Below are 24,907 nucleotides of genomic sequence, written 5' to 3'. Positions count from 1 at the left end.
CACAATGTACACGTAAATTTTGGAATGTAAGACAACTTGTTCTTGTCATAGCTTTAAGTAACACAATATACACGTAAATTTTGGAATGTAAGATAACTTGTTCTTGTCATAGCTTTAAGTAACACAATGTACACGTAAATTTTGGAATGTAAGACAACTTGTTCTTGTCATAGCTTTAAGTAACACAATATACACGTAAATTTTGGAATGTAAGATAACTTGTTCTTGTCATAGCTTTAAGTAACACAATGTACACGTAAATTTTGGAATGTAAGACAACTTGTTATGATCATAGCTTTAAGTAACACAATGTACACGTAAATTTTGGAATGTAAGATAGCTTGTACTTGTCATAGCTTTAAGTAACACAATGTACACGTAAATTTTGGAATGTAAGATAACTTGTTCTTGTCATAGCTTTAAGTAACACAATGTACACATAAACAGACCTTATCTTTTTCTGATTGTTTATATATAAATGTTGCATTTTACATAATTATATAATCAATATTTCTAACTACAAATATATCCGATTTTGAACCTTTCACAATGTGCAAATCAGACAGGTGGCTAATTAATCATCATTTTGAATATTTTTGAACGCAATTTTAAAGTAAAACTATAATATTAAATAAGATATTTTCAATACATAATTCATACATAAGAAATCAAAGATTTTCATGAAGACAACATTATTCCAACAAAGAACCAAAGTCAAACCACAATGATCTGTCATGTATTGTGGACTTATCACCCAGGGTAATTTTGTCAGTCTTCTTGTACCAACTGGTAGCTACCTCACTGAACAACATACAGGAGGCTCATCACATTGCATCCAGGGCAATTTAAAAAAGTTCCTAGCAGGCAACCATGACAGCCTAGACTGGTTTGTTCCTTCAGCTTCCTGAGGAACACAAACGATCATGGGTAAGTAATGACAAACCATGAACCTGGAATTTTCATCCGAGGTCAGGTAGGTCAGTGTTCTAGAGAATGGGTTATTGCAAACCTTGCTTAGAATTAAAAAACTATATCAATGTTGTATTATAACAAACACAATTTATATAGAAAGCAAAAGTAGACCCATCATTCAAGGAGAAATGATCACCCTCATTTATTTAGGTGAACTGTTAAAATATCTCTGAATGTGTGTACTATATTCAATACACACAAAACCATTGAAGATGTCTTTACCTTGACCAGACACATCTTGTAAGTAATTGGAATATATAGCTTAAATATCAACATGGCAGGTCACTGGGTTTGATCAGGACTATATTGGAATGTTTTATATTCAACATACAGGTAAGTATAATTATTCCTTAAAAAAACACTCTAATCACAGTACTGACAAGCATATATTAATACCCAGCATTCATCAATAACTTCTTGTGCTAATTCACTGATCTCACTTCCTAGCTAACTATAAATACAAGCTACACTCCTCTCCTATCATTTTTCCATACCCCTGCACTGTTCCATACCCCTGCACTGTTCCATACCCCTTCACTGTTCCATACCCCTTCACTGTTCCATACCCCTCTCACCAAATCACTTAAAACTATTATGATTATGATTTTCATAGATTTTCTGATTTGGAATTATCACAACCAATATAATCCATGCATGGCAAGTTTACTAGTAATGCAACCAAACTGAGCCATCTTTTCTTGGAAGAGAAGTCCAATGAAAAAAAAAATAAAAAAATAATCACAACTCATATACTGATATTTCTTTCTTGAATTTCAGAAAATGTTAATTTTGTGGCTCAATTTGGGCCCATCAATATTATCCTAAACTTTATGACATGGATTCTTAGTAGTTTGACGGTCCTTTGAGTCTGTAATAGGAGTTCCCATGGCTGTCAGTCGATTTCAATGACCCTGATGACCCCGGTGATCCGTCCTACAGCTTGTGGTGGGTGAGATGTTGCAGTGACATATGGACCGATCTTCCACACTGACTGGCAAAAGTGTTTAATACTGACTTAGTTTTCTTTATCCACTAACATCACCTCCATATTCGACAAGTGTTGTCTTTACTCCCTGCGAAGAAAAAAGGTGTTTTCCCAGTAAATTGAAAGATTTTATCTTTCAGTAAGTAAAAATGAAAGCAATACAAATTTTCAGTTTGCAAAACATTAACGAATGATTCAAACAGTGTTGTGTAGAGTAACATTCCCAACATGAATTACTAAAGTAAATAACAGTAATCAATAAATGGTGATACCACACTCCTAATGTAGAACTTTGTGGTCGTGTAGGATTCAGTTCTTTACTGAGGAAACATAATAATTAAAAAGGAAACTCAACATCATGTAGACTATGTGTGAAAATTGTCTTTATGTTTCGGCTGCTATGCGACTGTCATCAGGGCAAAGATTTAGTGTGAAAATTGTCTTTATGTTTCGGCTGCTATGCGACTGTCATCAGGGCAAAGATTCAGTGTGAAAATTGTCTTTATGTTTCGGCTGCTATGCGACTGTCATCAGGGCAAAGATTTAGTGTGAAAATTGTCTTTATGTTTCGGCTGCTATGCGACTGTCATCAGGGCAAAGATTTAGTGTGAAAATTGTCTTTATGTTTCGGCTGCTATGCGACTGTCATCAGGGCAAAGATTCAGTGTGAAAATTGTCTTTATGTTTCGGCTGCTATGCGACTGTCATCAGGGCAAAGATTTAGTGTGAAAATTGTCTTTATGTTTCGGCTGCTATGCGACTGTCATCAGGGCAAAGATTTAGTGTGAAAATTGTCTTTATGTTTCGGCTGCTATGCGACTGTCATCAGGGCAAAGATTTAGTGTGAAAATTGTCTTTATGTTTCGGCTGCTATGCGACTGTCATCAGGGCAAAGATTTAGTGTGAAAATTGTCTTTATGTTTCGGCTGCTATGCGACTGTCATCAGGGCAAAGATTTAGTGTGAAAATTGTCTTTATGTTTCGGCTGCTATGCGACTGTCATCAGGGCAAATATTTAGTGTGAAAATTGTCTTTATGTTTCGGCTGCTATGCGACTGTCATCAGGGCAAAGATTTAGTGTGAAGGGGTAGAAATATGGCACGAGTTACATTATCATAATAAAGTCGACGTTGAAACAATTATTGTAGTTGTTATTTGTAATCTAGAAAACTCCGTACACACCATGTACACTGATTGTCCGGTTTTTGAAAGGTGGTTGGAAAGTCACTAAGAAACCATGCTTTAATTATTTTTTTAATACAAATCTCCCCCATAATTCATGTTCAAAATCCAAATGTGACCAGCCATAATAAAACCTGTTACACATGGCTATATTGTTAATTATGCATTTATCCAAGAGAGATGAAGATAAAGTTTACGTGAAAGTACCTGTGATAATGGTGTTCCCTTCATAATTGAAAGCACAGCTAAATATCTCATCAGAATGTCCTTCAAGTATTTGTTTACATGACCCCATTTCAGGATCCCAGAGTCGTGCCGTTTTGTCTGAACTTGCTGTTAGCACAGAGGTCCCTTGTGGGTTAAAACAAATCTGAGGAATGGATATCAAATGTATGCATTAACAGTCAATTAAAAGATATTATTATGATGTCAATGAACTTTTCTTAGCTATATTTAAAATTTGAAAGAGGTAAAAACCTATGGACAAGAAATTTATTTAGATTTGTGAAGTTAAAATTTTCAAGACAAATGTCAGACTTTCTAATAAACCGATCAAAATCAATAAATAAGTAAGTAGGTAAATCAACAACATAATTATACCACATTGCACTGAAATAAATTCTTCATCTCTGTATTGGAAAATTGTTCTTTTACAGATCCAGCCCAGAAATTTCTTCCTGTTTTACCTTGGATATTTCTCCCTCGTGACCTTCCAATTTGCAGATGAGACTGTGAGTTGTTGCATTGTAGACACGGGCGGTTGAGTCAGCTGAGGCAGTTAGTAAGTGCTGACCAGTGTAATCAAACCCAACATCCAACACTTCGTCCTCGTGGCCACGTAATGTACCAATGCAACGCCCTGAGGGGATGATCATAGTCACACTAAAAATCGTCATCTTTCTCAATAATATTATTAAATCCTACCAGAAAAAAGCTTAAAGAATGTATAGAGCAAACATCAATATCCTCCCAACAATTTGTGTCAAGCGAAAGAGTAGATAGTGTTTCTACATGTCAGAAGCTAAATACTTATTACATTTTAAGACTTGACATCAGCAGATTTAGTGCCAGCATGCATCTCCTCCAGAAAATTGACATTTGGAAGCGAGCGGTTAAAATGAAGACTGTATCTGGGTACTCATTACTGCTTTATTTCTATATACAGTCCAGGACAAAATGAGAGAGCTACTCTTATCGTACCTAAGTACGGATTTAAAAAAAAGTAGGTATGTATCAAAACTTCGTCATATGACTATTCATGTTTATGTGGCATAACAACAGCTATAATGTAATATGAAGGCATAGCATACTACCTACAAGATATGTACAATACATCACACTCTTACCTATCAGATTCTGAGAGATCTGTACATACAGTTTCACACACTCTAACCTATCAGATTCTGAGAGATCTGTACATACAGTTTCACACACTCTAACCTATCAGATTCTGAGAGATATGTACATACAGTTTCACACACTCTAACCTATCAGATTCTGAGAGATATGTACACACACCTCAACCTATCAGATTCTGAGAGATATGTATATACAGTTTCACACACTCTAACCTATCAGATTCTGAGAGATATGTACATACAGTTTCACACACTCTAACCTATCAGATTCTGAGAAATATGTACATACAGTTTCACACACTCTAACCTATCAGATTCTGAGAGATATGTACACACACCTCAACCTATCAGATTCTGAGAGATATGTACATACAGTTTCACACACTCTAACCCATCAGATTCTGAGAGATATGTACATACAGTTTCACACACTCTAACCTATCAGATTCTGAGAGATATGTACACACACCTCAACCTATCAGATTCTGAGAGATATGTACATACAGTTTCACATACTCTAACCTATCAGATTCTGAGAGATATGTACATACAGTTTCACACACTCTAACCTATCAGAATCTGAGAGATATGTACATACAGTTTCACACACTCTAACCTATCAGATTCTGAGAGATATGTACATACAGTTTCACACACCCAACCTATCAGATTCTGAGAGATATGTACATAGTTTCACACACTCTAACCTATCAGATTCTGAGAGATATGTACATACAGTTTCACACACTCTAACCTATCAGATTCTGAGAGATATGTACATACAGTTTCACACACTCTAACCTATCAGATTCTGAGAGATATGTAAATACAGTTTCACACACTCTAACCTATCAGATTCTGAGAGATATGTACATACAGTTTCACACACTCTAACCTATCAGATTCTGAGAGATATGTACATACAGTTTCACACACCCAACCTATCAGATTCTGAGAGATATGTACATAGTTTCACACACTCTAACCTATCAGATTCTGAGAGATATGTACATACAGTTTCACACACTCTAACCTATCAGATTCTGAGAGATATGTACACACACACTCTAACCTATCAGATTCTGAGAGATATGTACACACACCTCAACCTATCAGATTCTGAGAGATATGTACATACAGTTTCACACACTCTAACCTATCAGAATCTGAGAGATATGTACATACAGTTTCACACACTCTAACCTATCAGATTCTGAGAGATATGTACATACAGTTTCACGCACCCAACCTATCAGATTCTGAGAGATATGTACATAGTTTCACACACTCTAACCTATCAGATTCTGAGAGATATGTACATACAGTTTCACACACTCTAACCGATCAGATTCTGAGAGATATGTACATACAGTTTCACACACTCTAACCTATCAGATTCTGAGAGATATGTACATACAGTTTCACACACTCTAACCTATCAGATTCTGAGAGATATGTACATACAGTTTCACACACTCTAACCTATCAGATTCTGAGAGATATGTACATACAGTTTCACACACTCTAACCTATCAGATTCTGAGAGATATGTACATACAGTTTCACACACTCTAACCTATCAGATTCTGAGAGATATGTACATACAGTTTCACACACTCTAACCTATCAGATTCTGAGAGATATGTATATACAGTTTCACACACTCTAACCTATCAGATTCTGAGAGATATGTACATAGTTTCACACACTCTAATCTTTCAGATTCTGAGAGATATGTACATACAGTTTCACACACTCTAACCTATCAGATTCTGAGAGATATGTACACACACCTCAACCTATCAGATTCTGAGAGGGAAACACAAACCTGATGGCATGTCCCAGATGCGACATGTTTTGTCCATGGAGCCAGTGGCAATAAGAGAACAGTCATAGTTGAACTGGGCACTGCTGATTTCTGCCTTGTGACCGATCAATGTGTGGACACGACTGAAGACAAATTGCAAAGTATTTATCAGAACAAATATAGCAGGCATATCGATGTTATCAAACTACAACAGTTTTTTTGTAAAATAGTAAAATATATTGCCTTAAACTGCAATACCTGTACAAATTTGATCCTAAATGTGCAAACATTGACCCTGACGTAGAAACTTGAACAGTGACGTCGGTAATCCAGACATGCATGACCTGAATCTGTGGTGTGCATGTAACCTTTAAGTCAGACATGCATGACCTCTGACCTGTGAAACTTTGATCCAGAGATTACCACTACTTTTTCATACCTTCCTGAGTTTACATCCCAAACAGAAACTGTGTGGTCAAATGATCCTGTAATAAGTTGACGACCTGATGAGTTGAAAGATAAGGAGATGATTTCAGCTGAATGACCCTGCAAACAGAAAAGTAAAGTCTATATTATAATTCATAGATCAGGATTAAAAAAAAAGGAAGACTGGATAGCAACAAATCCAAATAAGCTGAAAAAATTAATCTCAACACTAAAAGTTCAATGTTACATTGTTAGTATCTATTCCAGGGGTTAGATGGAGCAAAACGTTTTCACTTACTGTTAGCGTTGCCTTCTCTTGTCCTGTTTCTACATCCCACAGTTTGGCAGTGGTATCCATACTGCCAGTTGCTATCACAGAACTCTGGGGATTAAAGCTTAGACACACCTGTAAATAAAGCATAAAGCTCATAATCTCCCTCTGTGTTTTCCTCTTTTTTATATCACTCTTTACTTCTCTGTCTTTGTACTTATCTGCACTGACTTTTAGGGTCCAGGATATTTAAAGGAAGGACTATTGAACACAATATGATGTGTTTTTGTAAAATATTGTTGTCTCTGTTCTAAAATACAGGGCATTGCAGCTTGATATATAAATATTGAACTACGTTTACAAAGAAGAAATAGAGTCCTGACCAATCAACTCACCTTACAGACACAATAGTCACTCAGATATCAAAAGCTTAGGTGCCATACACTTAACCTAGACCTAACTCGTTTAAGTTAAACTCAGTACAGGGCATACGTTCTGTTTTTCATGAAGAGCCCAATGAAATATTTACACCATGCTAAAGAAGAACAGTTACTGATTATGAAGTGTTCATCTAACTAGAAAATGTCTTCAGACATGAATGCCCTTACTACGGTGCATATGAATATTAATGTTTGATAAATTTCCAAATTATGTTACCTTTGACCTTTTAAATTGATGACCACCTTGTATAATATGGGTGTAGAAAATGATGTTTTGATTATATGAAGTAAAAATGTTATTGTTTCTGTTATAACATCATCAATTTCTAACAACCAATGAAAAAAGCTCATGCTACGTAACATTATTGACATAACAGCAAAAAAACTACATGGGATTATACACTGAGTTACAGAAGAATTATGTAATGGATAGGTCACATTTCTAGTCTCACTTACAATTTCAGCAGTATGACCCCGGAACGTATGAAAGCACTTGCCAGTCTCTGAACTCCAAAGCTTGCACGTTTTATCAAAAGAACCGGTAGCAATCTTGTCCCTGAAACATCACATGAAATGACAAATAGACAAAATAAACATGAATTTTCAGTACCGGCTGATTGTGTGAGTAAAGATATATCTACAAAAATCAAGTACAAAACCAATTAGTATTTCTTTGAAATACCATGAAACATAAGTCCCACAAAAATATATGATTTCATAGTGTGTTGTGAACTTAATGAGAATATAATACACTTAAAACCTTAAAAATAATTATGATTAAAACAGACTTAAGAACTTTGAAATGTACTGTTTTATATAGACTTTGAAATGTACTGTTTTATACACACTAAAGACCTATAAAATGTAGTTTTATACAGACAATCAATAGAAGAATGACTGGTCAGCACAAATTTAGTATCTAAGAAATAGCTACATTGTATGTGACAACAATGATCAATTTCAATTTATTCAAGCATCACACATTTCATTCTCTCTATCCAAACATAGTGAAGGTGCTGACCACATTTTCTTATATATACATATAATATAAAGAAGTAATTTTTATGACTTTTTGGATAAATCTAATAATTACTTACAGAAGTTATGTTTTTTGTTTTAAAAAATGTTATTGAATATCTGAGTAAGCTTGCTTAAAGTATTATTTTGTGACACACCTACTGGTAAGAGTTGAAGGTAAATAGCGGTACCCAAACTGAGAAAATTACAAGCAATAAGGTATTTAAATTGAACATGGTGATGTACTTACCCATAAGGGTTATTGAAGGCAATTGCATAAACAACATTCCTATGTCCCTCTAAGGTATGGAGCTCCTCCCCAGAGGCTGTGTCCCAGACTTTACATGTACGGTCATAACTACCTGTGATGAAACTGTAACAAAGGTTAAAGGTGAAAGATGCTGTACTAGTGGACATTCAAATTAACACAGCACATACATATATCAATTACTTGAATGGCAACTTGTTTAGGCACTCTATCTGTTAGAACACAAGAGATGGTAAAAATGATACAGTATAACACAAAAGTTCTTATTTATATAGACACAGAATATCAATCCAATGACAATGAAAAAGGTTGAAAGTGTCTTTGACTTTATTACTGATCTCAATTTTCCTTAAATATGGGTTCAAATTTGTTTAAGATAATAAAATCTTACCTTGATCCAGACTTGTTGAATGCTACATTTGTTAATGGCAATATGTGAGCTCTTAGCACCTGTAAAGTAGAAAAAACAATCATGGTCATTAAACATACGAACAATGTGTATCAAGGGGTAGGCAATTGTGCAGCAAGAATCAGCCATTTTCTGATAATTTAATTTTGGTGAAACCAAATTTAGGGTAAAACCTGTGAAATATGATACATATTAACCATCTTTTTATTAAAGAAATATAATAAAAATCACATTTGTCTTATTTTACAAGCAGTTGTCACATTCAGCTGTTGCTAGGAGACTCCAAACAAAAGGTTATTCCAATCATCAAACAATTCTTTAATCATTGATTATAAAAAACAAGACAAATATATCACTGATTTTACATCTGACTTGGAGATTTCATAATCAATGATTAATTGGATTTATATAACATCTACATGACAGATTTACTATTAATGATAATAAATTTCTAAGCCGTAACAAGCAGAAAGTGCCAAAAAAGACAGTGTTTCAGGTGACCATGGTAATAGAAGTCTTAATTACATTTAATATTATACAACAGCATTACAAACATTTCAAACAGAAATACCAATTGTTACATATTGAGGTGATAATTAGAAATTACTCAGGTTAAGGAACCCATTAATTAAACTGGCAATATCATGGAATCTGTTTTATTTTCAATACTAGAATTATGTGACAATGAAGACGACAAACCTTGAATAAATAAAAGTGATGATCATCTCGTTGACTCAACTTTTCCTGCAAACCTGTGTGACATTAAGGAATTATTGCTGACACAGCATGAAAAGAACTTTTTTTCTCTCAAAATTATAAAGACAAAGTATTTCAAATTTCAAAATATAAGAACAAGATGAAGTAGCTAATCTAAAAGCCATAGAAAGGATTATAAATCTTTCTTACATTGTATTATATGTTGATGAACAGAATTTAATTACATGAAAATACTTTGGAACAGATTCAAACACCGACCTATTTAAGGTATTTTGTTGAAAAATTTCTAAAACTTTTTGTCATTTCTGACTCATCGGAATAAGAGCAAATAGTTTGATAACATTTAGCGTCTTGCATGATATTTCTAGTTAGTATTATCAACACAGGAAATTCTCAATAACCAAAACAATACTTGCAAGACAGCAAGACTAAGGTGCCTGAGATGAAGAGCAGATCTTTTGATCCATGTGCCATATGCATGTGAAAAAGATGATTTCTTTCCATAATTCTCATTTGAATACCGACCTAGACACAGGTCACTGATTTCCCTCACTTATATAGGGCCGGAGTTGTCAGTTATATCAACTCCAGCTGATATAAAAAATTGATAGAACATCAGAGAAATTTTAGTCTAGTTGTTTGTATGAAGGATACGAATAACAAGTTTCCTGACTTGGTCTGTTTTGGAGGCTGTAATAAGCGGCTCTTTCCTTGCAATCTCATCCACAACAGCATCTACATCAGTCCTGAAATTTTAGATAAATACATCAGTTATACCATAGATTAATTTGGACAGAAGTTGTAATGTAATCTCACATCCAACTTCCTAAGTTAACGATTATTTGATATGGAATATTATGTCAACATTCCTGGAGTGGCATGGCACAAATGGGACCCAGATGAAGACACATTTACACACAAGCTTAATTCAAAGTTAAAAGTTTGTATCAGACTTCATTTTCATATGTCTGTCTTGCTAATGCTGGTGAAAATATTTAAAAAGTTTGACTCACTCTGGTCGTAGATCAAGCAGGTCTATCGATTTTGTTTTCATATTTCCTCCTTGTTCATACTCCAATATGATTCCTGGAAAAAGTCAGATGATTTTTAAATACATGAAGAAGTAAATACATTATATCTTATTGGTACTTTATAATAAAATCATCATGTTATACAATTATACAGGTTTAGTAATCTTTTCATGGGTGATAAGTTATGTTTATTGGCCTTATCAATTAAAAATGTTGCCATTTCTCTTTCCTCTATAATTTTGTGATGGCAACAGCTACAGAAGCTCTGAAGCATTGTCCTTGTTAACCAAAAATTAATGATTAATACAAATATAAATTCATGAACAGACAGTTAAACCCCTTTGACTTTCTGTAGCCATGCTATTTTCTAATCTAATGCACCCCATTTTCGACATATTTATTTTTCAAAAGAAACTGCACACATTATTTGAGTTTTTAAGGTAAGAGCAACATTCTACACAGGTAACATGTGCAACATCACATTCTGTTATATGTTCAGACAAGACCCCAGGACTTGATCCATCTGACAAAAACTCTTCCAGAAAAGAAAGCCATGGAGCAACTGAGCTCTGCACTTTATCTTTAGCCAATCTTAATAAAAAATACTGAAGATGCATTTTTGCTTTCTAAATTTTTTTTACTTATTTTGATTTTTACTACACATAAAGATGATTTTACATAAATGAAATGGCATAAATCAAAATTTCTTTATCCCTTTCAAGTATATACAAAAGCACAAATTATGTCAATGTCACAATAAACGTGCAATATATCACTCGCTGTAGCACTCCAAATTTTCTTAAGTTTTTGAAGTATTAACCGATTAACCGAAATTTATTGGTAATGTTTAATGGTGTGGTTTAACCGAGAAAGTCAGTGTGGCATGTAAGCTTCACTCTGTCTAGGCACTGCCCGACTCATATTTTTCATATTACCAGTGTTACACTATTTTTCCCGATTTATCACCAAAAGGCTCGCGATCGCTGCCGTCAGATTTAGCTGCAATCACTGGTTTCCAAGAGATGCCAGTGTATAGCCAATCATTAACATGGGACCGACATATTTTTTTGTTTCAGCGGACTAATGATATAACAAAAATGCATAATAATGTCTGAATATAGGATCTAAATGGCAAGGAAAATATTTGAAAAGCTCGATCTCTCGATCCACAGTCACTGATCCCATGTTTTTATTATTACTGTACTCTGTAGTTTGTGTCTACATACTGGCCGAGATGACATCTAGTCATCGCTTGTATTTTTCAAGCTAGAATACAGATGAAACACCAAAGACTTCAAGAAAATCAAACCAATATTGTGTCAACTATCGCATGATCTTACCAGGTGGGTAATAACGAAGTAAAAAACGCTTCAGTTTCATTTTCGGTGATCGGTGCGGTTTCTACCAAACATTCAAGATGGAGGTCGGTTTTGGTGCATTATGGGATATTACATCCTCAAGGGGACGTTACTCTGAAAATAAAAACAGAGTTCCGGTGAAAATCCAGACATCATCGATGAACGACTACATGGGGCCAATGCACAGCGCGTCTGGCTTTTGTAAGTTAATATCATCCTTGGTGTGAAATAATAAGTTCACATATGTATAATAATAACGAAGAAGTTAAAGAAATTATCACAAAAATGTCATTATTATGAATGACGTCCCTTATGTGGAAGAAACACAATATTCATTGGGTCACCAGCTTTAGCCTTTTTTCTCTCAATCTTAGTATACGTACCTTTACTATGAATCGCAAAACCAAACAACTACCAAAAGGAAAATGCTTTAGAATTTTTTTTCTGGTGACATCTCAAAATCAGAGATACTATTGAGTTAGACTGTGATAGCCCGGAAGAACGCTTCTAATTTTAAAGTACGTATATCCCTAGTCAAATACTCTATTTACCTCGATTAGTTGAGAGTAAGCACATACACATGTATCTGGAACATAAACACCGATGGCGAAAATCTAGTCCACACCTTAATTTTCGCTTATATTGTTTGATAATTGAGAATTGTAAACCACAGGTCTCTTAGTGGAGACGTTGAAATTTATAATGACCTCTGTTACATTGGAATTTATGTAGGGACTCGGGAATAATATCGGTTACATAAGTAGGTGGATTTTTGGATATTTTATCATGTTTGGGAGAATAGATTAAATTTTACAAATGTATAATATGAAAAAAAATACATTCTTTTTCAAAGAAACATATAATCACTGATATTTTGGACTATGTTTGGTTCAATGTTAAAAAAATAAATGAAAAATATTAACTCAACTTCAATAACCTATATTCAAAAGATGGAAAAAGTAAAGTAATATGATATATTTTTTTTCAATTTTCATTTTGAAAGTTTCTAGCATCATATAGATAGTCAGGTAGTGTACAATAACTTGTTGTGACAGTCTTTTTACCTGCATGATTTGTATTTTGTTTTATATGTAGACATGACCAGTTCTTTTTGCACTAAACCCTGTATTTATTTCAGACAAGACGCCTGTCAGTAAAGGTCTGTTGGGAGTCTCATTGCTGTCATCTTTCCTCCTTAACTTCCCCCTCCACAATCATCGACATCTATTCCTCTATAGTCAGGCAGCTATAGTAGAAAGACATCAGGTATGTATACAACAAAGAAGAGAAGTGAGAAATGATGGGAAATACACTTGGTGGATGGTTTGATCTTTAGGATTTACAATTCTGTGATAATATATATCTGATACATTGAATATACTGAACAGATTGATATATGTGAAGGATTACATACAGCAACAGTAGTGTTGGGATGATGATATGATACAATCAATTATCTACTAGTTATCATATAATCATATGATGCATTGATGGATCGGAATTTTTCATAATTGATCATACGTGCTCAATATTTTCATATTTCCATGTGTTTTACCAAAAAAACCCAATAAAAAATAAAACACAAAAACATAAAAAAAAAAATAAAACAAAAGAAATTCATATTATGCATGATAAAGACAACAATAGCCAATCATATTCATTTTTATGCGGATTCTAAGTAGGTGACGTAATTTAGGTCAAATTTACAAAAAATATTGAAATATTACTGCCACAGAAATTGCATTCTTTGTGAATAATAAACACACAGACAACCAACTATGTAGTTGATTGACTACATCAAATAACTCATCAGATTCAACCGATAGTTGATTATTGATTTTAAGCAATTTCTCTTCACTAACTGTTGAACACTTTGACCTTTATTTCATGTTTTACTGCTTTGTTTATATGTTCTATTGGCCCCTTTCCAAAAAAAAGCTACCTTTTTCCCAGGAATCACTATGTGGGCAAAATTTAGGGATGTTTACTTGTGATTTTGATGAAAAATAAAATGCTTATCATTATATAGGAAAATTCCATCCACTTTTTTCCAAAATTAATGACCCAGAATTATCCCTACAGAATAATGTAGTAACCTACATTGCTTGGTTTGGTACTGTCTACCAACCTTTATATAGTTACCTTTGGATGCAACATTACAATATTTCAACTGCATCGTAACAAAATTATGAATTTTATCGTTTATCTTTTGATTATGTTTAAGTTTTGGAGACTGTTGACTTCGAAGCTAGCGTACCTGGACATCAAGGACTTGTTTGTGTGTTCTTTACTTATCTATTACTTCCGAGTTTTTGAGCGCCGCTATGGTTCCCACAAATTTGCGGTGAGTTACGATTTGTAGACAAGTATATTCTTGTTGTTGGATTGAAGACATTTATCTTTGTTATTCATGACACATTTTATGTAATACATGCATGATTTGTGAATCATAAGGATTTGTGGAATTGATCCTTTGATTACTTTGATAAGACTGTATGAGTGTATTTTAAACTGATTTATATAAAGTTTTTCATTAAAACAGAGTCATAGAATCGATCTCATTTAATTATTTCCTTGTCAACTCCAACTCCAAATTACTGTATTTTGTTGTACAGAAAATTGTGCAAAATATTAACATTAGAACATTCGGTTTACAAATTGTGTTTTCAAAACCTCATTGCTGTTTAATCCTTGCAGTCATACATGCTGGCAACATTTGTTGTGGGAACAGGGCTGGAGATGGCAGCTGCATTCTTCTTAAGGTGGCTTGGATTTAAATATGAACTACTGCCATCTGGACCGTAAGTAAATATCAAAATGAAATTTTCACTTCCAATCAGTACTGAAATTTCTCTGTATAATTTTTGTGGTTACAATTCTGTTCCATGTTTCATACAGTATTAACATTTTGATATTTTTGGTTACAGGATGTGTATGGTATATCCGTTGTTTATACCTTACCACTTAGATATTCCTAGAGTGGCATTTGGTCATATTCTGGGTGTTCCTGTTACTGGAAAATCCTTCCAATATTTTTTAGGATTACAGGTATGTTGTTATTCCAGTATTTGCTAGGAAAAATGGTAATGTATATTCTTGGACAGCAGATTTTAAAGTCACTAGTATTTTCTTATTTTTTTATTTTAGGACTGCGTTCCATTCTAGTGTCTAACTTACATGTAGTAGTAACTGTTTGAGCAGTGTCTTAATATGGCTTTGGTTTCATTAGTACTCGAGTCCCCACATATCCTCTGTGCATACATGATTATTATAGAACTGTATAAAACTTCAGTTTTACACTGCATCATCAAAAGGTATGATATGGTCTTTATCATTATACTTAGATCTGTTTTTACAGTTAGGTGCACCATAATTAATCTTTAATAACTTTATTTGTATTTGTAGTTAGCTAGTGGGTCAGCAGAGTCCATCTTAGTAGCAGTTTGTGGACTGGTAAGTATAATGTATAAAATTTGTTGGTAATTCTACCGAAGTGCAATAGATATGGGTGGGCTTATTATCTGACATCATTTATTTTTTCTGATTGTTCAAGGAATGATAAACCCAGCAAACATTCAAAATATCATACTTTGATATAAAAATAGGATAAACATGTCTTTTGATTAGTTCATTCAGCCATGATCCTCTTTTCATCAAATGTATTTCACTCTCAACATATTTTCTGAAATTAATCTATGGATTTCAGTTTTGTGGAATCCTGTGGAGGATAGATTTTCTTAAAGTACAAACCACGTTGAAAATACCAAAGTTTGTGGCAAGTCTAAGTTGCAGTACTCTGGGACGTATTCTGGAGTCAAAGGCTCCATCTGGGGATAACACACCAATGGGAGCCACACTAGAACTTCAACGACAAGAGCAGATGGAGCATCTAGAACAACAGATGATATGGCAGGCTGTTCAACAGCAACAACAAGGCCAAAATATCAATATGGCACAGGTATGGCAACAGCTTGGTGGTGACAACAATAAATGAGGTACTTTGGTAGCAAACACTAGGGGCATCAGCGTAGATTTGGTATGACAACATCTATGGACATCAGCATAGCTAAGGTGGCAAGTGTGTTACTAGGGTAGTGTTTAGACATAGCTAAGGTGGCAACTTTGTTACTAGGGCAATGGTTAGACATAGCTAAGGTGGCAACTTTGTTACTAGGGCAATGGTTAGACATAGCTAAGGTGGCAACTTTGTTACTAAGGTATTGCTTAGATATAACTAAGGTGGCAACTTTGTTACTAGGGTAGTACTTAGTCATAGCTAAGGTGGCAACTTTGTTACTAAGGTATTACTTAGACATAACTAAGGTGGCAACTTTGTTACTAGGGTAGTGCTTAGTCATAGCTAAAGTGGCAACTTTGTTACTAGGGTAGTGTTTAGACATAGCTAAGGTGGCAACTTTGTTACTAGGGCAATGGTTAGACATAGCTAAGGTGGCAACTTTGTTACTAGGGTAGTGTTTAGACATAGCTAAGGTGGCAACTTTGTTACTAGGGTAGTGTTTAGACATAGCTAAGGTGGCAACTTTGTTACTAGGGTAGTGTTTAGACATAGCTAAGGTGGCAACTGTGTTACTAGGGTGGTGTTTAGACATAGCTAAGGTGGCAACTTTGTTACTAGGGTAGTGTTTAGACATAGCTAAGGTGGCAACTTTGTTACTAGGGTGGTGTTTAGACATAGCTAGGGTGGCAACTTTGTTACTAGGGCAATGGTTAGACATAGCTAAGGTGGCAACTTTGTTACTAGGGTAGTGCTTAGACATAGCTAAGGTGGCAACTTTGTTACTAAAGTAGTGCTTAGACATAGATAAGATGGCAACTTTGTTACTAAGGTAGCATTAAGACATAGCTAAGGTGGCAACTTTGTTACTAGGGCAATGCTTAGACATAGCTAAGGTGGCAACTGTGTTACTAAGGTAGTGTTTAGACATAGCTAAGGTGGCAACTTTGTTACTAGGGTAGTGTTTAGACATAGCTAAGGTGGCAACTATGTTACTAGGGTGGTGTTTAGACATAGCTAAGGTGGCAACTTTGTTACTAGGGCAATGCTTAGACATAGCTAAGGTGGCAACTGTGTTACTAAGGTAGTGTTAAGACATAGCTAAGGTGGCAACTTTGTTACTAGGGTAGTGTTTAGACATAGCTAAGGTGGCAACTGTGTTACTAGGGTGGTGTTTAGACATAGCTAAGGTGGCAACTTTGTTACTAAGGTAGTGCTTAGACATAGCTAAGGTGGCAACTGTGTTACTAGGGTGGTGTTTAGACATAGCTAAAGTGGCAACTTTGTTACTAGGGTAGTGTTTAGACATAGCTAAGGTGGCAACTTTGTTACTAGGGTAGTGTTTAGACATAGCTAAGGTGGCAACTTTGTTACTAGGGTAGTGTTTAGACATAGCTAAGGTGGCAACTGTGTTACTAGGGTGGTGTTTAGACATAGCTAAGGTGGCAACTTTGTTACTAAGGTAGTGTTTAGACATAGCTAAGGTGGCAACTTTGTTACTAGGGTGGTGTTTAGACATAGCTAGGGTGGCAACTTTGTTACTAGGGCAATGGTTAGACATAGCTAAGGTGGCAACTTTGTTACTAGGGTAGTGCTTAGACATAGCTAAGGTGGCAACTGTGTTACTATGGTGGTGTTTAAACATAGCTAAGGTGGCAACTGTGTTACTAGGGTGGTGTTTAGACATAGCTAAGGTGGCAACTGTGTTACTAGGGTAAGACTAGAACTAGGTGGTTTCACTGTAGCCAAGGTTTGACCACTATGCATGAAATTCATATTGCTTACATAGACCAGCATAGGTAGTCAATACTAGGGGAGTATTTTCCTGCGAAACATTAAACTGTTTTAGTGCTACATCCCAGAAAAGGACAATTTATTCATTTACACACTTCTTCAGGAAATAAGAAGAAAATATCATACATATTATATATATATATATATATATATGAATACTAAGTGCCATGATTCTGGGCTCTTGTGTTACTCTGCATTTTGTTCTTTGTAGAATTTGGTGAATGGTCCTGGACTATTTGGAAACCAAATAGATCTTGGAGGATTACGAAATAGATTAAACATAGGTAAGAATGCTTTGATGTTTTTGTTGTAGTTGGTTTGGAAGATACATAATATGTGTAGGTATTGTAAAAACAATTGTAAAAAGTTGATAACAATTATTTCTGTATCTGCATCTTCCATTCTTCTTCTCCAACTTGAATCATTGACAAATTAAGAAGCATGTATTTCCATTTTACCTACATTAGTCATTAAAATGCAAAATCAAAAAAAAAAATACAAAGCAACATTGATGTTGAGGGATTTTTTTCTAGGGGGAGACAATCCACCAGGACAGGCAGTAGAAGAGCCTATCACAGAGGAAAATGTAAGATATTTTACTGATTTATTTCTTTAACACTTTTCTAAATTAATTAAGAAATTATTACTTTACAAACCAATGAAAACGATAAGGGACCTGGTGATGTCAGGGTTATCAGGATAAGGCACCTGGTGATGTCAGGGTTATCAGGATAAGGGACCTGGTGATGTTAGGGTTATCAGGATAAGGGACCTGGTGATGTTAGGGTTATCAGGATAAGGGACCTGGTGATGTTAGGGTTATCAGGATAAGGGACCTGGTGATGTCAGGGTTATCAGGATAAGGGACCTGGTGATGTCAGGGTTATCAGGATAAGGGACCTGGTGATGTCAGGGTTATCAGGATAAGGGACCTGGTGATGTCAGGGTTATCAGGATAAGGGACCTGGTGATGTCAGGGTCATCAGGATAAGGGACCTGGTGATGTCAGGGTCATCAGGATAAGGGACCTGGTGATGTCAGGGTCATCAGGATAAGGGACCTGGTGATGTCAGGGTCATCAGGATAAGGGACCTGGTGATGTCAGGGTTATCAGGATAAGGGACCTGGTGATGTCAGGGTTATCAGGATAAGGGACCTGGTGATGTCAGGGTTATCAGGATAAGGGACCTGGTGATGTCAGGGTTATCAGGATAAGGGACCTGGTGATGTTAGGGTTATCAGGATAAGGGACCTGGTGATGTTAGGGTTATCAGGATAAGGGACCTGGTGATGTCAGGGTCATCAGGATAAGGGACCTGGTGATGTCAGGGTTATCAGGATCAGGGACCTGGTGATGTCAGGGTTATCAGGATAAGGGACCTTGTCCTGGTGTATAAATATTACCAGAGATCTTGTGTTGAAAGGGCAAGGACCAGGTAGTGAAGTGTTACCAGGACATCAGGCATAATGATGAAGAGTTAGTAGGGCAACGGCCTGTTATTAAAGGGTTACCAGGACAAACTGAAAGAGAAGGGTTACCAGGACAAACTGAAAGAGAAGGGTTACCAGGACAATGACTGAAAGAGAAGGGTTATCAGGACAATGACAGAAAGAGAAGGGTTATCAGGACAATGACTGAAAGAGAAGGGTTATCAGGACAATGGCTGAAAGAGAAGGGTTATCAGGACAATGGCCCAGGGATGATGAGATTCTAGGACACGGGGCGAGTGGTGACAGGATATCGGCATGGGGCCTTGGAGTGAAGGGCTATCATTCATAGGGTTTAAGTTTCTTCTAACAAATGTAACTGATATTAGTACACTAAATAACATGGTTCAACTCAAACCGTTCTGTAACAAAAACAACAGAATGTGTTACAACACAGACATTTATCTGACAACAACAACAACAGAATGTGTTACACCAGACATTTATCTGACAACAACAACAACAACAGTGTGTATTACATCACACATTTCTGTAACAACAACAACAGAATGTGTTACATCAGACATTTCTGTAACAACAACAACAACAACAGAATGTGTTACAACACAGACATTTCTGTAACAACAACAAAAGAATATGTTACAACACAGACATTTCTGTAACAACAACAGAATGTGTTACAACACAGACATTTCTGTAACTACAACAACAGAAATGTTGCAACACAGACATTTCTGTAACAACAAAAACAACAGAATGTGTTACAACACAGACATTTCTGTAACAACAACAGAATATGTTACAACACAGACATTTCTGTTACAACAAAAACAACAGAATGTGTTACAACACAGACATTTCTGTAACAACAAAAACAACAGAATGTGTTACAACACAGACATTTCTGTAACAACAAAAACAACAGAATGTGTTACAACACAGACATTTCTGTAACAACAACAACATGAAAGGTTCTTGTTTATGTCAATGATTGACTTTGAAAAGCGATGGTTACAAATTATTTAGTAGAAAAGAAATACCATAAATACTCAAAAATAAGAATTTGCTTAACATCACTTTCTCTTGTAGTAAAGAAATGCAGTGCGTTTGCAATTAGAAATGACAGTTTTAGAGTTTGACTTATTTTTGATGTTGTTTTGTTTTTGAAGGTGGATGATTTTTGTGGGAGGTTTCTTTTTTGTGGTTGAAATTTTAGATATCAATGTAATGAAATTTTTACGTTGTTTTACCTCGACTCTTTATTTACATCTTGTTTTAACTTTCTTGTAGGTACAGCACCTAGTTGATATGGGATTTGGTGCGGACAGGGTTCGTGAGGCACTTCAAGCTTCAAACAACAACGTTAGTGCTGCCACACATATTTTGCTGCAAGACTCCTAGCAAAAATTATTCTTTCACCAAAGTTAATTCGTCTCAATTTTTCAATGACTGATTTTTCAGCAAAGTTCATTCATGATGAAAAAGGATGCGGAACATTTACATTGGAAACTCGGTACATAATCTACAACATTCACAGGATTTCTTTGGATAGATGTTCCTATAGATTTTCTCACATGTTATTTATGTCAAAATGGTTTTGAATTTTTTTTTCATTATATTAAGGACATGTAGATTAATCATGATATTCAATGTCAAGTAAGAAAGACTGCTTATCACTAAACTTGTTGATGAAAGTCCTTTTAGCAACATGTCATATCAAAGAAGGGTAAACCATCAAACTCATTTTATTGTGAATTCAAGATTCTGACCAAAGCATACTTGTTCTCCAAACATGTGTCACTTCAAAGTTCTGTAAAGACTGCGGACTGATATTCCTTAATATTTCAATCAAGCACACTAAGACTATGATTTGACTTAGTGTAACAGAGGTCATTGTATTTCAATACCTCCACTAGGGATTGAAACAGAGGTCATTGTATTTCAATACCTCCACTAGGGATTGAAACAGAGGTCATTGTATTTCAATACCTCCACTAGGGATTGAAACAGCGGTCATTGTATTTCAATACCTCCACTAGGGATTGAAACAGAGGTCATTGTATTTCAATACCTCCACTAGGGATTGAAACAGAGGTCATTGTATTTCAATACCTCCACTAGGGATTGAAACAGAGGTCATTGTATTTCAATACCTCCACTAGGGATTGAACACAGGATTTCTGGGTTTTTCTAGACTGATCATGCTTCAGAGAGGTTCTGTCTAGCAGAGCAGTATATTGTTGCTAGTATTTTTCAGGGATACATACGCCTCCTTTAGAAAAGACTTCATGTTTTTGTTAACAGTGATGTTTATGGGATAATGCTAGTTATTATTCCTTAGTACCAATATTGGTGCCAATGGGCTTACGAGTCTGATGCTCACAGATCACACTAAAGAAAAATTCTCTCTGAGGCTGGTATTTATTAGAGTTACCATATGTCTTCATGTTTTGTGTACTTTATGTTTAATTGACTGAGGCTGGTATTACCAGAGTTACCATATGTCTTCATGTTTTGTGTACTTTATGTTTTATTTGTCTGACTTGGTGTATCTGCGTTTTATGCAAAAAGTGTCAGGTTTATAGATGTTGTGGATTTTCGCAATTGTTATTAAAAAAACAGCAGAAATAATGAGATAAGTATCTCTTGATTGATGCTATGTTTATTTTACAAACATAGTGACAGTACAACAGCTGATGTGACTACATATTGACTGAAGTAGATGATGTGATCACACAACAACATTATACAAGGTTTACTTGCTGAAATTTTTGCCATCAAGGCTGCCATTTTGTTTGATATGCTACATCATGCACTAGATCATATGCATGTTTGAACAAGACAGTAAAGCAAAGCTTCTAAATGACTCAGAAGTTACTCCAGAAATTTTTAAATAGGGAGTTTGGTTATGGCTGAGGGTTCGAAGCTCAGCTGCGACATTTTTTATTTATTTATCTTTTTATTTTGTTTCATTTTGTTATTTACGTAGTTTTTCCTTGAGTCTAATATTTTTTACTATGAAACTGGTAAATACGAAATCATTTACCAAAATTGTTTTGCAGGACTCTTTTTTATTTTGTTTGTTTCGCTCCAGCCACTGCATTATGTGTCACCAGACCCCTTGGCCATTATAAGGAATTGTTCAATAAAAAATACATCATTTCTTAGAAATAGATGTATTTGAAACACACTTTTATACAAAGACTTATTAACAATTAGCTTGTCAAAATCAAAGTGAAAAAAATCTTGATTTGTAACTGTTTTTGTCCACTTCAAAACTTTTGTTCTGTTGTTAAATGACTTCTTCTTATGAACTAAAAGGCCTAGAGACATGATATTTGGTTGGTGTATATATATATATATATATATATAAAAGAGTGCTGCAGGTCCATTGGGCCTCTTGTCATCATATCAAAACTTTCGTTTCAATTGGCAATTTCCTTCTTGGAAGTATCAATGTTCTCAGCAATTGTTTAGATATTCTTGCATGTGTTTTTAAGGCTAGTGGAGAGCAATTTAGTGTGCACTCAAGAAATCTTCATGGAGCAGGAAGTGAAACAAATTTCATGTTTTGAGAGTCATTACCTTATAGCATTTTGTTCTTCATTAGCTGTATACAGTTTAACTTTGGTGTACATGGTCCGGACATACCAAAGCCACTGTTGTTCTATCCCTTTAGCAGTTATTATGTAATATGCTGCAGTGAAGGTATCATGGAGGCAGTGTAGAGCATCATCATCAATGCAAGATCAAAATCAACTTAAACATTTTTAGCCAATATTAATATCAAAAGCTCATGTTTTAACATAGGTACCTTGGTAAGAATTTTGGGTGGGTAGGTTGCGAAGAATTTCTGGTTTTACAACTACTACAGCAAGTTTTATATCACATTGTACTTGAACAATTTCAAAATATTTATGTGCATTTTGCATCTGATTGATATGGAGGATGTTGAAAAGAAAAATACTTTGCAATGGAGGTAACATGGCACCACAAAAACTCAGGTATCTCATACATGCAAGCAATGTCTCATGATGTACAGATTGAGGTGGGGGCTGCTACACTATGTCATAATTGAACACATGTTAAAAACAAAATAATTGAGACTGTAACTTTCCATAATAAATATTGTGATTAAGTGTTTACCTGATATGTTTTTATTTGTCATGGCAAAAAAGAGAGATACATTCCTGCTGTTTATTATAGATTTTATGTGCACTAAATGTTCTTTGTAATTTCAATTTGATTTGATTTTTTTTTAATATGGCAGAAATTAATGAATTTTTGGGAAAGTCAACGCTTCGGTGTTCAAATTTAGGCTCAGTTTCTCTTGACCTTCAGTTTTGATATCTAGCTTTAAGTGCTGATGTTCATCAGAGCTCATTCTAACAGTGTGTGTAATAATTCTGTAAATATTGCCACAGAACACCCCATAATTTCATTGAAATCCAGTACGTTACTGTTTGGTTTACTCAACACTATATGTTCCCTCTGGATTATGTACTCAACCATGATACCCCTCAGAGTGAATTTTACATGAGACAAATTATTTTTTCAAAATGACGAAAGACCATCAGTGTACCATATTCAAGGTTCAAGGCAAATTACATAGTGATTTATTGAGACTTTTGCTCTCAGCGTAGCTCCTGCTTGCTGTGTTTAATATGGTGTTTCGTAGATTATATATTTTTCACTGTGATTATTTTCCTAAACAGATCATTTATATATTAAATCCTCATTTTTGAAATCAGGCATAACAGAGAAAAAGTTTGACAAAAAATAAAGCTAGCTTTATTTTAAAACTGATTAGTTTGAAAAAAAAGTGATAGTAGCAAATCTCTTTCTTGTACATTAAAAAAAATTGATTCTGTTTCCTCTGAAATTATATCTTGATCGACATATGGTGGCATGTAACTACCATCTTGTCCAGACAAATGCTCATATCAACATGATTTATCTTTAAAATATCATGATAAGATGTTGACTGGTCGTGATGATTATTGCAATACATTTCTTAATCTTAAGTATCATAGCCACGATAATGCATGGAACTGACATGCGTTCAAACTCTACCCTCTCTAAAAATGAAATTACCCATTATTCAGAATATCTTAACAAGTTACATTACATGGAAGGTCCTTATCAATAGGAAGCCTCCCCAAAATTTACAACTTTAAGTCATACCTTTTTGTAACTGCTTAGCCACAGGAAAGGAAATAATTTGTGTATGGTATTTTTATTTGTCTAAATATGTCCTTTTTTTTTATTAAAACACAACATTAAAAATCCATCACAGTGTTCTTTCTATTTAACATCTTATCCAAGGACCAGCCAAGGCCGGTTACAAAGGCCATGGTCAGTGTTTCAAATTCACAAATACATTGATGAAACATCTTGACTAAAGTTAC

General features: G+C 34.9%; 3 protein-coding genes across 3 annotated transcripts in view; 2 read left to right on the top strand and 1 right to left on the bottom strand.

The window, feature by feature from the left end:
- The window catches only part of LOC132552879 (peptidyl-prolyl cis-trans isomerase), a 513,126-nt gene that overhangs the window by 31,915 nt on the left and 456,304 nt on the right, over nucleotides 1-24,907 (top strand). The window lies entirely within an intron of this gene.
- On the bottom strand, nucleotides 1,338-12,263 carry LOC132552892 (dynein assembly factor with WDR repeat domains 1-like). Its single transcript, XM_060217086.1, has 13 exons — nucleotides 12,224-12,263; nucleotides 10,866-10,938; nucleotides 10,507-10,598; nucleotides 9,835-9,887; nucleotides 9,118-9,176; nucleotides 8,709-8,831; nucleotides 7,898-7,997; nucleotides 7,029-7,136; nucleotides 6,744-6,850; nucleotides 6,326-6,447; nucleotides 3,826-3,998; nucleotides 3,347-3,509; nucleotides 1,338-2,045 (listed from the first exon to the last, which is right to left on the bottom strand). Exons 1-13 carry the CDS (start codon nucleotides 12,261-12,263, stop codon nucleotides 2,011-2,013), a joined length of 1,248 nt encoding a protein of 415 aa, XP_060073069.1. The 3' UTR covers nucleotides 1,338-2,010.
- On the top strand, nucleotides 12,400-21,507 carry LOC132552869 (ubiquitin-associated domain-containing protein 2-like). Its single transcript, XM_060217061.1, has 10 exons — nucleotides 12,400-12,442; nucleotides 13,380-13,507; nucleotides 14,466-14,585; nucleotides 14,939-15,042; nucleotides 15,169-15,289; nucleotides 15,647-15,694; nucleotides 15,948-16,199; nucleotides 18,262-18,334; nucleotides 18,584-18,636; nucleotides 20,790-21,507. The coding sequence occupies exons 1-10, from the start codon at nucleotides 12,400-12,402 to the stop codon at nucleotides 20,898-20,900; spliced, it is 1,053 nt and encodes a 350-aa protein (XP_060073044.1). The 3' UTR covers nucleotides 20,901-21,507.

The sequence above is a fragment of the Ylistrum balloti genome, unplaced genomic scaffold (assembly GCF_031769215.1).
Source record: "Ylistrum balloti isolate Yb309-2 unplaced genomic scaffold, AGI_CSIRO_Ybal_v1 Utg370284, whole genome shotgun sequence".
NCBI classification, from domain to species: Eukaryota; Metazoa; Mollusca; class Bivalvia; order Pectinida; family Pectinidae; genus Ylistrum; species Ylistrum balloti.
Note: the sequence above shows the minus strand (reverse complement) of the source record. Positions and strands in the feature narration are given on the sequence as shown.

What these genes read in the sequence shown, in the direction of transcription:
- LOC132552892 (XM_060217086.1), bottom strand. Translation starts at nt 12,263, where the DNA reads ATGAAACTGAAGCGTTTTTTACTTCGTTATTACCCACCTG. An exon ending in CTGCTTGATCTACGACCAGA is followed by an intron (nt 10,599 to 10,865) that starts GTGAGTCAAACT and finishes CTAAAATTTCAG; the next exon opens with GACTGATGTAGATGCTGTTG. An exon ending in GCCTTCAATAACCCTTATGG is followed by an intron (nt 7,998 to 8,708) that starts GTAAGTACATCA and finishes GTGATGTTTCAG; the next exon opens with GGACAAGATTGCTACCGGTT.
- LOC132552869 (XM_060217061.1), top strand. Translation starts at nt 12,400, where the DNA reads ATGAACGACTACATGGGGCCAATGCACAGCGCGTCTGGCTTTT. An exon ending in TAGTAGCAGTTTGTGGACTG is followed by an intron (nt 15,695 to 15,947) that starts GTAAGTATAATG and finishes TATGGATTTCAG; the next exon opens with TTTTGTGGAATCCTGTGGAG. An exon ending in AAAATATCAATATGGCACAG is followed by an intron (nt 16,200 to 18,261) that starts GTATGGCAACAG and finishes TGTTCTTTGTAG; the next exon opens with AATTTGGTGAATGGTCCTGG.